The sequence below is a fragment of the Penicillium cosmopolitanum genome, assembly GCF_028827165.1.
Source record: "Penicillium cosmopolitanum strain IBT 29677 chromosome Unknown utg000004l:1.0-4361866.0:1.0-4365735.0, whole genome shotgun sequence".
Classification (NCBI taxonomy): Eukaryota; Fungi; Ascomycota; class Eurotiomycetes; order Eurotiales; family Aspergillaceae; genus Penicillium; species Penicillium cosmopolitanum.
Window position 1 is genome coordinate 2,497,804 of NW_026622674.1, and position 14,016 is coordinate 2,511,819.

The window sequence follows — 14,016 nt, forward strand, 5'->3', positions numbered from 1 at the left end:
CTTTGTATCTTTGCTATAGCATACAACCGTACATATCTCATGCTTAATGACAATCCTATTGAAATGTCTAAACCGATGACCCTTGCATTTTATATCACCGGAACACAACTCCCTTGAATCCAGGGAGAGTAAAGTATACCTAGTAAATCGGGCAAGGCCCTGCTTTCAAAGGGGTTTCTCGGGTTTCTCAGGGAGGAAAATACCTTTCAAGACACCCGAGGTGGCATATTGGGTTCCAAAGCCGATGTGTAGTCCACTTCCACAGAATACGATCCAACAGGGCAAGTTCCAACCTTGGAAGGTCTAAACATAAAGAATTCTATATTGGAAGATATCATATCAGTTGAGATAAATGCATATATTCCTCGATCTAGCTACAGAATAAGTCTCTGCAAAATTCCATCAACGTCCTCGTCAGGGCTCCTATTATCCACAAGTCCAATAGCCATCGAAGGCTTCGTATAGCCCAGAAGCTGCAACATCTTCGGGCTCATCTTCAATAGCTTGCTACGCGGTACCGTCAAGAACTGATTCTCTTCAGTTCTGTATATTCCCCTGACAAAGAACAAGCTATACATAGTGCGAATTGAGTCCGGGACAGAGTTGTGACCCCCGCCGTGGAATGCAGATCCAAGGAAAATTAGAGCAGAACCGGCCTTCATCTCTGTTTACGAGTAACGGGAGGTTAGTAACCGCATATTTTGGAGACCGGCGAACTCTTACCAGCAAAACAGACTTCATCCGCCGTCGCCATGCGATGATCGTTCCATTTATGACTTCCAGGAACGAACATTGTCGCACCATTCTCTCTAGTAACATCACAACCGGCAATCAAGCACCCAAATTGACTAACACGTTCGAAACTCCAATCTTCAGGCCCAGAGTGCCGGATGCGATGAATATTGTCATCTCGATGAAGACGTTGCCTGGAAGCCCCGTACCCAATATTCATAGAAAGACTCAGACTAAGCAAAGGGTCAATCCTGATAGGCTCTACCCAGTCCTCGCGATAGACGGTATATTTCTCAAGCAGAATGTTTTCCCGAAGACTATCCAACAATGGATGCTCGCAGATCTCACAGACCGTGTCGGACTTTCCGACCAGACCTGGAATGAGAGTAGTTTGAGACGGGATAATGTGAAAGGCGTCGCCAGATCTCGTGTCATTTGATGCCTGGGCAGATTGGTTTTCTTTCCGGGCTTTCAGTTCCTCTTCAATTGTGGCTATTTTGTCTTTTGAGACTAGATCGCTGATTATCACGCCGCCATCCCGGGCAATGACGCCCAGAATATAGTCGACTGATGCAGTCGCAGGAACAGTCACTATGCTCGTCTTGGGTTTGTATGAGGGGTCGATCGGTGCGGCTGGTGTGGGAACATGTGTCCACTCAGAGGTAGGTTTCATCCTGCTAGAGTTTGAACAAAAAGGAAGAGAAAGAAGAAACCTCCAACGGAAAGTCGATAATTCACGAATCAAAGAATATTTGTTAGCAATGCCAGAGGTAATTTAGGGAATATCTTTATATGTCCATTCCAAAGGTCCGAGTTTGCTACAAGTGGATAATTGATCGGGTCTGTATCCGATCTACTACTAGATACAGGAAGGTTAATTGCGGGGGGGACACAATCTAACCGGATGTGGAGAAAATTATGAGAGCCACCGGACCGAGACACTATGTTCTGTAGAACAATACCTCATTTGGTAACTTTTCAAAGGTCGAAGGAAAGGTATACTTAAATTGGCTTACTTTTGGGGTTGTTGCCAGTGTCAAGATAGAAGCCCAGGATCGCCTTCCATGTCATAAACATAGAGAGACTCTTTCAAACCCGTATCACACGATACGGCAAATAAGCATGTTTTATATCTACCAGTAATAATACCAATCCCTTTTTACAGATCCAAGACATATAAAAGAGCCTATAATTAGTTAGAGGCCTAGGATTCCTGGTAGTGTTGGTATGAACTTGGCCAGATCCCTACAAAGTATTGAAATTCCACTTTTCTTCTCATTCATTGATCATTGGAGCAGTGCAAATGTGCACATTAGCTCGGGGGCTGCATACGACTTGAGGCCGTTAAATAGCACGAGGGATAAATAAATAAATAGATAAAAAACTAAAATTTAATAAAGTACCCCAATGATCGATTAACTAAAGAAGTTCGTTCAGCACTGGACACATTTTACTGCAGATGAAAGTATCAGATTAGGTACAAGTTCAAGGAAGTGAGCAATGTTTCCAAAAGGTTAAGAAGCGTATAGTATGCTAAATCTTTCCCGCCCTAACAATGTGATCAGTCTTAATGGGCGAGACAAACGGTCAAAAAGTTGGGGAAGTTTTCCCAAATCCTTCTTCAATGGAGAGAATGAAATAAATGTGAGGAGCCTCCTGCCAGCGGTTGGAGATAAATGCTAAGTAGATGGCAATATTCATTCCACAACAGGTTGTCTGGCTCATTTATCAGCAGCTGCTCCTACTACATCATTCTCAACGACATCTCCTACCGTATTGCCTCTATTGGCTGCTCCGCCGCATTGCCCGCCTGGGATGGCCCCGGCGCACTCTGCTGTGGGTTCTGCTGTGGGTTCTGCTGTGGGTTCTGCTGTGGGTTCTGCTGTGGGTTCTGCTGTGCATTTTGTGTAACGACATTATTGCGCTGAGCGGCAATAAACCTTCAGTTGCCTTCTTTCTCAACAGCAGCAATGCGAGGTAAATCATATTCACCCTCATTATAGACAATGTCTAGGTCCTTCGCCTCAATGTAATATTTCGTGTTCTCCAGTTGATTAGTGCTTGACTTGTAGTCTTCCGACCACTTCAAAGCTTTCAGCGTGGAGATAATGGCGGCAAGACTTGCGTTGAATCCATCTAGGATTGTAACGGCCGTCCGGTGATTGTCTGTGGGTGTAAGAACTGTCACAGCCACGCCAATGACTATTTGAAATACCGATAGAATCAGGTCTACCGAATAAGAAGCACGATAGCGAAATCTGTGCTTTCTGAGTTTCCTGATCACTTGAGGATAAAAAAGATCCGTCTCGGCATCACGCCGGTGAATTCCGACCCGATCACGAAAGAGATCGAGAGACTGGTTGCCTGGTACGGGGTCCATTGAAGCTCAAAATACCAGGATAGAATTTGAGGACAAAATTTATCTTGATACCGCAGTATGTTCATGGAGAAATTTCTCAACAGATCTTCGATGGCCGAACTTCTTATATCAAACTAGAAGAGATCCCGAGTTTAGAAATTACGTACCTATGAACAACATGATCGCTCTAATGGCAAAAGCTACTTCATAATCTAACTGATTGCAGCAAAGACAGTAGGGTTGCTGTGGCCGATGACCTATACTCTGTTCCAGGTCATGGTGCATTAACTGTTCAGATATTCATATGAGCTGATACTGGACTAGAAGATTACTTCATATATTTTCGTTTTTTTGCCTTTAAAAAAAGAACCCATGGCTCAGTCAGTTATAAGTGGCAAAATGTGTTCCTCCCCGATTATGCGCTGGTATACGCCAATTCACAGATGATTACTTTGACCGTGATGATAGCCAACAGGCATAGATTCAGGCTTCAGGCATAGATTGCGACCTAATCAATGACAACGGACACGGAGTGATTTTGCATGGGTTGCCCCGTTAGTTCTGGACAATGCAAGACTTAGTTTTCGTCGGCGTTGAATTGAGCCCCAGCCCGGGGTGACCTAGGAGGCTGAGCGGACCCGCCCCATTGATATGCATCACCCTGCATGTACCCCTCCTCATGACAAAGAAATGTATCATTCAAGTTCGGGCCTGGCACTGTGCATAACCTGAACAACTATCTTCTGAGTCGATGTCATATCTTCTCCAAGATCCGGACCAGCCACTCTGATTCTTGAACATCGCAACTGATTAATTTCCGCTTTCTCCCATTTCCTCCCATTTTTTTCTCAATATCTCACAACAATCAACAAGAGATAACAACATGGCAGCCACAGATGCACAGAATCTCGAGGACCTAGTGAAAACAGAGCTAGCGTCTCCACCGAGCATATCGCTGCAGATTCTCGGAGTACACATGAATGGGGAACAAAGTGAAATCGACTTTGATCTGCGGATCGAATACTCAAATGAAGCGAAAATAAAGTGTGGAAAGCTTTTGACCAGAAATCAAAATGAATTCCACTCCTGGAGCCAGCAGCAAGACCCCGAAGGTGACTTTTTGGCAACTTCACGTGGCTGGATTGAGGCATGGTTAAGGATGGTGATGAGAGAAAAAGGTACACAGTCTAAATCTATCGTTTAAGGAAATTCGACTAACATAAGCAAAGCTGGATTATCCAAAAATCATGCTATGTCCAAGAGGAAGAACTTACTGCTATTAAAGGTCATCTCGAAGCGCTTGCACGCAGAACTGGATATGGCGGAGATGTAACCTGTAAGGTCCACACTCCACTCTTTGAGGAATTTATCCCCGAGAGCACTGCAATACTTCAAGTAAAATGGACACCTGATAATCTTTTCATTCCTCTGGACAAGGATTGGGATTCTAAGGTAATGAATGCAATGGTCGACAAATGGAAAGGATCCATATCCTTCGATGAGCCAAAGCGATCTCATGGCCGTTCGCCATTTCGCAGAGCCATGAAATCGAATGATACAGCCAAGCTTGTGTCTCATGATCAAAACAAGGCTGGCTCAAAGTATACAGTGCTGAAGTATTCGAAGTGGGGATCTAGTACCTGAGAAGCAGGAACTTGAAGTTTCCGTGTTTCAAGATCAATTTATCTTATCAATGTGCAATTTCTATATAAGTTTTTAGCTCTCTGAAGAGGAAAGATCTCTTTTCGTAAGAAATAACGGTTTTGGATTTATCTTTGAGCGCAGCAACGATGATTTTTACGATCTACTTTTGCACAATGCCATTGCATTGCACTTACCTTCTATCTTTCTGAACAATGACTGCCTGCAAAGTTGCCTACTTTTCAGTCTCACCCGATTTAATCTACTAAATCGCCGTTCGAGTTCTCACAAAATGTAATAAATGCTAACTCAATTGAAATAACAGGGAAATAAATACTTAAATGATGAGTTCATCTCGTTTCATCCCCTTGTGTGCATTCACAAAACAGCAACGAAACATTCAAAGCAATACAGAAACAAGCGCAGAGATCCAGTGAATCCCTTAATCAACACTGGTAGGGAGGCAACTCATCTCCGGAGTGCTCAATCCCAACTTCAAAATTGTCTGCGGATGGATCGAAGGCATACCCACTCTCGCCGTTACCAACGCACTGTTCAATAAGGGCATGATGAACCCGAGCCCAATCGTCTGAGTCTCATGGTAATCTGCTCGCACTTGGCACAAACATAGGCGAGGCAGGTTCCAAAACTTGCTTGGTGACAATAGCCAGGGTCCACCAAAATATCAGATTTGTAGTTTGCAAGCTGGTCTGCCAGTCGCTTGCAGTCATCCCAAATAGGAGGGTGTCCAGAGTGCTGTTATGAATGTTAGTCAAACTTGACTTAAATTGGACTCTAGAATCTGGGACGGTGTTTTGCTATTTAGCACTCACTCCCGAGCAATCTATGGTCACAGCTCGCTTTTGAAGACCGTCGGATCGAGAATTCAATGTCGTTGAAGACGTTTTGGTCTTTGTATCATCGCCCTTGGGTCGCTTAGTTGGGCACATAATGGTAACCAATATAAAAAGGTCCAGACGAGATTAACAAATGGGGGTAGTGCAACACGCAGGTTCTGCTGAATAAGAGAAAATTATTTTGCAAGAAACAGCGCGTTGCCGACTCACATCAGGCGTAAACCATTGAGCCCTTGAGGTTTTAGAATGACTACGTAATAAATTAAATTCTCACTCTTGCTACTCAACTCTAAGAAAGAAAACCTAGGAGGTTATTTTATTCCGATATACCGCCCTGTATATCTTAAAAGCTTGATTATAATACCTATATATCTAAATAAAGATAACAATCCAAAGATAGCTCGTATAATTTCTCTGATGCAGCTCTTCTCGGGAGGCACCATTTCACAATCATTCACGAGTGGTCCAACCAACGATGGCTCCAAACCTAGCACCTTCCAAGCTCGAGATTATCCATGATATGATCAGCAGTGGCGAACTATCTATAACCGAGATGGCACAGGCCGCTAATTGCAACAAGAGCACCATCTCGAGGATCTTGTCCAACATAAGATTGTTTGACAGCGTCAAAACACCTCTAATTAGAGGCAGACGACCCCGTAGTATCACTCCAGTCATGCTCGAGGCCTTGTGCGATCATCTGATTGTAAAGCATGCCCTATATTTGGACGAATTCGCTCTTCAAGTAACGAAATGGAGCATCAGTCGCGCCCTTAAGTCCAAAGGGTGGTCGAAAAAGACTGCTCGAGTCAAGGCCCGAGAAGGCAACCTTGATCTCCGAGACGAATACCACCATTTTATTTCAGACTTCAAGTCTTACCACCTTGTCTATGTCCATGAATCTGGCTGTGATAAAAGGATAGGCTTCAGGCGAACGGGTTGGTACCGCACCGGTTCAAGTATCAAAGTTTCATCGTAATCAACGTTATCACATTCTGCCTGCATATGCGCAAGATGGCATTGTTTTGTCTCGAGTATTCCAAGGATCAACTGACGCGTCCGTCTTTAAGGATTCTATCGAGCAGCTTCTCCAGCACTGTGGAAAATGGCCCGAGCAGAAGTCCGTGCTAGTCATGGACAACGTATCCTTTCATCACTCAGGCAGAATTGAACAGATCTGCTCGGAAGCTGGCGTAAAGCTGGTGTATTTGCCTCTATATTCTCCTGATTTGAATCCGATCGAGGAATTCTTTGCTGAGCTCAAGGCCTCTATCCGGCGTAATTGGCAATCCTACGAAGAAAACCCAGATCAAGGATTCGATAACTTCCTCGATTGGTGTTTTGATGTTGTTTGTGCGAGGGAGAAAAGCGCGGAGGGACATTTTCGGCACGCTGGCCTAGCTGTAGTGATATAGCGCTGCTGCGGCAGCAAAGTTCGGTACTCACCTCACAAGCTAAACGGAACAGATCCGTTTATGGGCATCATTGTGAATCACATTGTTCTGAGACACGAAATCCAAAAATTCTTCGACATGCCAATGTCTTCGTTCTAATTTATAATGCATTGTTAGGATATCTAACCACCCGCTAAGTCGTAAGCCTGCAAGATATCCCAAATGTGTCGATCCATCTTCTCTGACAACCAGCTCCTCTATATCACAAAGGATTCTATCAATTCATGATAGGTGCAATGGCGCGGTGGACATAAGAGTACTGGCGCCATGCGCCAGTGCGTTAAAAATAGATCTAGAATTTGCCGAATAGCCGGTGATAGTCAAGATTTAGAGTGAGGGCGTTGATGGTACTGTCAATATTACAAAGAATAACTATGTATTCAACCTTAGGGAGGCTGGCTGTACGGAAGAGACAACACACATATAATAAATGTACTAAGCAGATGGAACTTTTCTTAAACACTTGGATTGGAACCAACCAAAGCATACTGAGGGTATCTCTTCTCACTTTCTCGAAAATTAATCTTTCTTCACCTCCACCTTTTGAACACTCCTCAGACCCCAGAAACTCACAGCCACCGATATGAACCCTAAGGAACAATTATACCACCAAGCAGCTTTATACCCGAGCAACAAACTCTCCGTAGTGCCCGGTTTCCCCGCCTGGGCAGTGATCTGTCGCGCAATCAACGCCGACGTAGCGATCCCCACGCTCTTGCCAACCTGTGATAGCATATTGAAGACTCCACCTGCTAGGGCCTGTGTCTGGGGTGGAAATGCGGCTGTCATTACTAGGATGGCGATCGTGTACATAAGGTCCGCACCGAGGGGGTTGAGTGCCATTGCCTGGAAGGGACCCCGCCAATAGTTCGGCCCGTCAAGACGGCACAAGGTGGCTAGTAACAATGGGGCGATGCCGCTCACAAAACAGGCTACAGGGACCGCGATAGATGGCCGCATGCGCGGAAGGAATGCGCCAATAGCAACGTTCATCAATAAGCCGCAGATCGGCGCGGGTAGGAAGTATAGAGATGCGGTCAGAGTGGACTTGCCTAGAACGTCTTCGAAGTAGAGGGCCGCGAGTTGTTCGCTAGCGTTCAAAGTACCCCAGACAAGGAAGACGGTAATGCACATGGATGTAAATGGTAGGTTGGTCCATAAAGCATTTGGAATCAAAGTGGGACGAGACATTCGGGACTGGTGACGCATCCAAAGCGCAAATGCCGGTAGAAGTGCTATTGCTATGCATAGCAGGGCGATATTCAAGGGTTCACGCATGCTCTGATTCGCATTTGATCCCGTTGCTACGGCTAGCTCGTAAGAGAGAAGCGCGAGACATGCGCTGATGAGTAATGCGCCGACCCAGTCAATATCATGCACAAGACGTGAGAATGATGCCTTCTCTAAAATACCATCTATGGTGGGTGGGAGTGCCCATACCGCCAAGGCGAGTACACCAGCATTAAGTATAGCCGTGGCATAAAAGCCCCAGCGCCAGCCGACTGTATCAGAAATCACCCCTCCTAGCACCAAGCCCAGTCCAAACCCGATAGCCTGGCCACCACCCATAGCAGCAAATGCAATACTACGACGGCGTGGGCTGCTGCTGGCGGGAAAGACATGTCCAGCGGAGCCGATAGCTCCAGGAAGACAGAATGATGCAGCGAGACCCCCTGTAACTCGCAACGCGATAAGTTGAGTCGAGGTGGCTGCAAGGCCTGCACCAAGTGCGCTTACGGTCTGAAGCAGCCCACCAAGCAAGCAGGAACGCCGGCAGCCAAGGACATCAGCAACCGCACCGCACGGGAGTAGCAAGCAGCCACAGGCGAGCGCGAAAGCAGAGGCTGGCCAAAGCTGTAAATCTGGTGGGATATGCAAGTCTTTTGAAATCACCGGAACGCATACAGTAAGTAGTCCACTGAGCAGATTTCCGATACCAGTAATACAGGTAAGAGAAGCATTGATTGCAATGGTTCGACGCAGAGAAGCAGGTGCGTCTGGTTCGACTTCCATGACCATAGGAGAGGGCGTGTCTCTAGGATCTGGCTGCGGAGCCGAAATTGAGTGTTCTTCAGAGCTTTCAGCGAAAATCATGATGAAACTTTATCTTTTACGGAAGGTAAATCCGACCAGCGGTATGGAAGGAGCTCATGGGCTTCACGAGGCGCTGACCCAGGTGCTGGCCCAGATGAAGGCCCCGTGTTCTTAGCCCTACTATCATGTGATCCTATTGGGTATAATCACCTTGAGTGGGGACTTGAAGCTGATATAATATTGACCTCATTACATCGTGGACAAAATCTACTCACAATGGTGACGCCTATTATCGTATTAATATCCGACAGTATCCTCTCTATCATGATAGTATAGGGGTGCACACGATAAAACGATATAACGATATCGTACCGTCAATTCAATTTTTGGTCGTCTATCGTACTAAGGAGGTATTGTATTATAGTATTTCAAATATATATTTTTGGTTCGTATACAAAATTTCATTTATAAAAGGACCTCATATCGCTCTGCTTTTGCGCATTTAACTTTCTAGCCTGTATCACACTCTTATGCCTATAAAGATTTAATATAATCTACGCTGAGCCTTCTTCTTGCTGCTCTTTATATAGGTATAGTATCTCTAATGCCTTTCTAGCATTGTCTATTGATACCAATGGTATATCAGGCAATACAGATGTATCATCATTATCCACTTCTTCCTCAAATCAACTGAGTACTATATTATCCAAGGTCTTTGTAATGGTTACTAAGTTGTCTGGCTAGAGACCTGTGACTAGGCAAGGATATCGGACAGTAGAGATCAGATTGGACAGTTGATACACAGACTGATTCTTGAAGAGATCAAGAATCCTGAATGTTTGTGGGATCTTAAATACACTAGGGTTCGGGTGGGCCTCGATATGCAGGCGTCTCGAAGGGGATTCGACCCTGAATCGACCTCGAAAGTCCGGGGTATCATATACTCGAACCCCGTGACACTAGGGTAGAGTTCCTAGGATCTCTAGAATTTCTGGGAGCTTATTTGTAGCTTCTGGGTCCTGTGTACCCCGCTCCTGGGGTTAGTTTACTAATTTCTGTGAGTCAACGGGTTTCTAGGGGTACTGGGTCCACCCTTGACTTTCTACTGTATTTAGGGTTACCTAGGTATAGGTTTGGTGGGGAGGGGGGCCAGTTCCAAGTTACTATGCTCGTTGGTTATCGGGAAGAGAACCCGAACTTCGTCCAAGTGGATTCTTACAGCATACCAATGGATCCAGTGGGGTTGGGCACAGATTATTACAAGATCTAGAGATATAGGAAAACCGAGAAAACAAATTTATAATTAAGAAGTATGTCATGAACGTCAGATTTTGAAATGGATTAACCATACCTTACATACCCTAGCTACACCAGACCAAAACACCGCATAAGCGCCCCTAAAGGAATCAAAATACAATCAACACTATGTAAATATGCTTGACCAACTCAACAGAAGCTCTACCTAGCAGCTTCAGGCTTGGCCAGCATGTACCGCACAGCGTCCTTCGCCACGGGCGTCTCCCATGCACTGTTATTGCCTCCCGGCGGAACTCCGGGCCGTTTGAATCTGCAGAATCTCCAACGATAGTCTCGAGATCACGGCGCTGGGAGTTGACCCAGCGACGGAGGAAAGCCACGGGGTCCTTGCTCAAGGCTGTGTAGAACGAGTGACGTGCGTGGGAGTGAGTGAGCGCTTGGACGATGAGAGCGACCTGGTCGTCCAGCGAGGCGATCTGCCGCATGCCAGCGGTGTATTTGGGGTTCTGCGTCAGGGCCATCATCTTGGTGCGCAGCGGATCTTCAACGGCAACACGAATATCATAGATGGTGGGGGTAGGTTCCTTGTGGAAGTCCTCGTCGACGCGAATAGTGTAGGGGAGCTTGATGGGATCCATAGGGCTTGTGTGAGGTCCAATACTCTCGGGGATTTGAGGGAAGAACATGGTTTCGCGGCCGAAAATCTAAGGAAAGTTAGACAAACGAGATTCTAGGCATATCCAAAATTCCTGCTCAGATTGTTACTTACCGAACGAAGACGGTGGTCACAGCGCACCTGGCGCTTCTCCTCATCCTCTTGCAGTTCCATGGCGCGAATGTAATCCCAGATGCCCAACACAATTCCGCTGCGAGTCTCCTCTTCGACATCAAGCACTTCAGCCAGCTCCTTGCTCAGCTTGTACCGCTCTGGAGTCTCGTCCCGCACAAGGTTGACTGTGACGTTCAGGTTTTCTTGGGATCCGCGCGAAAACTGAATGCTATCGAATTCGGCGTTTGGCGGGGAGAGGGCGCGTTCGGCGGTACTTGAGGCTTGTTCCAGGTAATTGGCTTGACTTCTTCGGGAACAGCAGTGGCCGGCTTGTCGAAATCGACGGTGATGGTCTTGAAGAAGTGAGAGAAGCGCTGGGATTGTTTCTTCAACTCAGACTTCTCCTTGTCTCCTTCTTCCTTGTCCTGGTCCATCGCATCATCACCAGCGCTCGCGGAATTTTCCTCATCATTCTCTGGGATGGTAGGGTCGTTGTTATCATCCAAGAGGCGGCCTTCGATGCGCACCTTATACCGACCCGATCCGGGAGTGCTGCTGGCGTCCTGCCAGGGCTGGCTCTCGACGGTGTTGGTGATCCAGATGCGCATCGTTCGGTATTTCTTGACAGTTTTGCTGATAGAGTCCTGGATGTCTAATCGCTTGCGTACGACGGCGGCATCCAATCGCTTCTCCAAGTCGCGAAGATTCTTGTATTGTTCGACACCCTCGCCGATGATGACTTCCTCGATTCCGTCAGGGATATTCTTGTCGGTTGGCTTGCGGCTACGGCGCAGAGCAGGATCATTGGGGTGTGGCATCGCGCGCTGCACCGGCATGTATTGAGGGTTGACAGCGTGTTGAGGCATTGGCATGGGCATCGCGCCTAGACGACGTTAGATGGGGCTGGATGGAAGGGAAGGGTAAGGGGAGCTAACCAGGCGCTGGGGCACGACGAGGTGCGGCTGGAGACCGCTGGGCGGTCGGGGGGAAGCCCCGGGCAAAATTAGGCTGCATGGGAGCGTTCATTGCCGATCCAGAAAGCAGTGGACTCCTGACGTGGAGATGGGTGGAGGATGAGGTCGAGCGAGGGCGACGGGAGGTCGCGATTCTTTTACCGCCTTACCCGATTAGGAAGGTCGCGAACTGCCGTTACCACAACATGAACAACGAGTGGTTGGATAGGTTGGCTTAGCATTTTAGATAGCATTGTCGGATAGAATTCATATATTTGATTACAATCATTCAAATATATTATCAGCACGGCACTGGCGTGGGGCTAGGATTACGCATTATGGTTTGGATGGAGGTAGAGTGATGGTCGTTATAGATCCATTAGTTCCCATGATCTAGTATCATTGCATAATCCTACTCCCAGATAGTATTCGCTCTACTCCAGGAGCGAGGCCTGGTTAGTATACAGTCCTTCCACCACATTGCTCAACTTCTCAATCGTGTCCAGCGCTGCATCATAGGCCTGGTCACGTTCCGTCTCATCGTACACAATCAGGCACCCAGAGCCTTGATCCAATACACCGATGATCACCTTGTCGAGGATCATCTGTGAAAGCTTGCGCTCCACCTGTTGGACGTCCAGACCGACCATCTTGGCAATGTGATCCAGCTCCACCCGGCTGAAAGGCTCAATGACCTTGATCAAGTTTTGCTCCAACATGGCATCATAGAGGCGGCGAAGGTGATTCCGGATAAAGGTGTCACTGCCGAGTTCATATCGGTAGTCTGAGAGTGCCTTCTCATATTCCTCCAGAGAACGATTGGCGTGGGCGCGGGCCACAGCCTTCATGGCCTCCAGACGTGCACTGGCGTACTTCTGGGCCTGTTTGGAGCCGAGCAGCTGGGTTACATCATCCACCAGGTTCAACATAATCTTACACAGCAGCATGTACTGTAGAGTGGCCGTGGCAAGCTCGCCCTCGTCGAGTGAGCTGTATCCCTCCAGCGCCTCAATGAAGTATGAGTAAGAAGTGTTGAAGTCTTTGTCCTCAGCGTGCAGCATACCACTCTGCATGTCTAGACCGGCCTGCAGATTTGGAGGAGTGTAGACGGACGCAGCTGATGTTCGTGCTGCTGTGAGAGCAGCCCGGGCCTTGGCCTGGTTGCCCAGGGCATGGTACACACGAGACTCGAGCAATTGCACTTCCACCAGCATCAACTTATCATCAAGGCGCTTCAGCTCGCGGAGAAGGGAGTTGATGAGAGTAAGGGCATCGTAATATGTCTGCTTCTGCATATAAATCGCGACGAGACGGGCTTGGAGGTTCTGTCGCAAGAAGGACCGTCGTTCGGCGACGGCCCACTCTATGCATGAATTGATGACGGCGACTTGAAGATCGAGAGTGTTGGGGATTCCGCTGATGAGATCAAGGAGCTGACGGACTATAAAGAGTGGTTAGTTACGATCGTCTCAAGCCTTTGATGACGCCGCTTACCCAGCTTGGCTGTCTTTGCTTTGGCAAATGACGAAAAGGTGTCTCGGCTGGTCTTAATGAGGTCCGCAATCTCCTGCGGCTTCTTCGCATCCCGATGCAGCTGACCCAATCCAATCAATGCATGTTCATAGTCTCGCGATGAGGTTTCTGTGGACCCTGGCCCTTCGGAGAGGATCTTCTGATAACTGCTAGCGGCTTTCGAGGGGTCCTGCTTCGACAGGTCCCGGACCTCCTGTATCCGCGGGGACACCTTGGTGGCAGCGGACATTGTGGAGAGAGATGTGAAGAGAGAAGCTCAGAAAACAGGCAATTCAAGGGTTGTAGGGACGTCAAGGGTAGATGATGAAAGGTTGACTAGACCGGACGTGAGTCGGGGAGCTTGGAAGCTGGCAGCTGCCGCCGGCCTCACCGCCCGCTTAGCAAATCATCCCGTCAACAGAAAAAAAAGTTGTCTCCGCCCGGGATT

General features: G+C 47.4%; 7 protein-coding genes across 7 annotated transcripts; 1 reads left to right on the forward strand and 6 right to left on the reverse strand.

Annotated features, from left to right (window-relative positions):
* Window positions 1–374: 374 nt before the first annotated feature.
* On the reverse strand, window positions 375–1,405 carry N7509_002321 (phytanoyl-CoA dioxygenase family protein; the record flags this gene model as incomplete). The annotated part of the gene is made up of 2 exons (XM_056626958.1): window positions 375–664; window positions 724–1,405. The coding sequence occupies 2 exons, from the start codon at window positions 1,403–1,405 to the stop codon at window positions 375–377; spliced, it is 972 nt and encodes a 323-aa protein (XP_056492753.1).
* A 1,269-nt stretch (window positions 1,406–2,674) lies between these two features.
* On the reverse strand, window positions 2,675–3,112 carry N7509_002322 (uncharacterized protein; the record flags this gene model as incomplete). Its single annotated transcript, XM_056626959.1, has 1 exon — window positions 2,675–3,112. One exon carries the CDS (start codon window positions 3,110–3,112, stop codon window positions 2,675–2,677), a length of 438 nt encoding a protein of 145 aa, XP_056492754.1.
* An 862-nt stretch (window positions 3,113–3,974) lies between these two features.
* N7509_002323 (uncharacterized protein) lies at window positions 3,975–4,735 on the forward strand (the record flags this gene model as incomplete). Its single annotated transcript, XM_056626960.1, has 2 exons — window positions 3,975–4,269; window positions 4,353–4,735. The coding sequence occupies 2 exons, from the start codon at window positions 3,975–3,977 to the stop codon at window positions 4,733–4,735; spliced, it is 678 nt and encodes a 225-aa protein (XP_056492755.1).
* A 443-nt stretch (window positions 4,736–5,178) lies between these two features.
* N7509_002324 (uncharacterized protein) lies at window positions 5,179–5,682 on the reverse strand (the record flags this gene model as incomplete). The annotated part of the gene is made up of 3 exons (XM_056626961.1): window positions 5,179–5,283; window positions 5,360–5,488; window positions 5,566–5,682. The coding sequence occupies 3 exons, from the start codon at window positions 5,680–5,682 to the stop codon at window positions 5,179–5,181; spliced, it is 351 nt and encodes a 116-aa protein (XP_056492756.1).
* A 1,880-nt stretch (window positions 5,683–7,562) lies between these two features.
* N7509_002325 (MFS general substrate transporter) lies at window positions 7,563–9,137 on the reverse strand (the record flags this gene model as incomplete). The annotated part of the gene is made up of 1 exon (XM_056626962.1): window positions 7,563–9,137. One exon carries the CDS (start codon window positions 9,135–9,137, stop codon window positions 7,563–7,565), a length of 1,575 nt encoding a protein of 524 aa, XP_056492757.1.
* A 1,305-nt stretch (window positions 9,138–10,442) lies between these two features.
* On the reverse strand, window positions 10,443–12,129 carry N7509_002326 (SWIB/MDM2 domain-containing protein; the record flags this gene model as incomplete). The annotated part of the gene is made up of 5 exons (XM_056626963.1): window positions 10,443–10,474; window positions 10,570–11,038; window positions 11,104–11,325; window positions 11,379–11,986; window positions 12,039–12,129. The coding sequence occupies 5 exons, from the start codon at window positions 12,127–12,129 to the stop codon at window positions 10,443–10,445; spliced, it is 1,422 nt and encodes a 473-aa protein (XP_056492758.1).
* A 361-nt stretch (window positions 12,130–12,490) lies between these two features.
* Window positions 12,491–13,818, reverse strand: N7509_002327 (proteasome regulatory particle lid subunit RPN6; the record flags this gene model as incomplete). Its single annotated transcript, XM_056626964.1, has 2 exons — window positions 12,491–13,497; window positions 13,551–13,818. The coding sequence occupies 2 exons, from the start codon at window positions 13,816–13,818 to the stop codon at window positions 12,491–12,493; spliced, it is 1,275 nt and encodes a 424-aa protein (XP_056492759.1).
* Window positions 13,819–14,016: the final 198 nt, after the last annotated feature.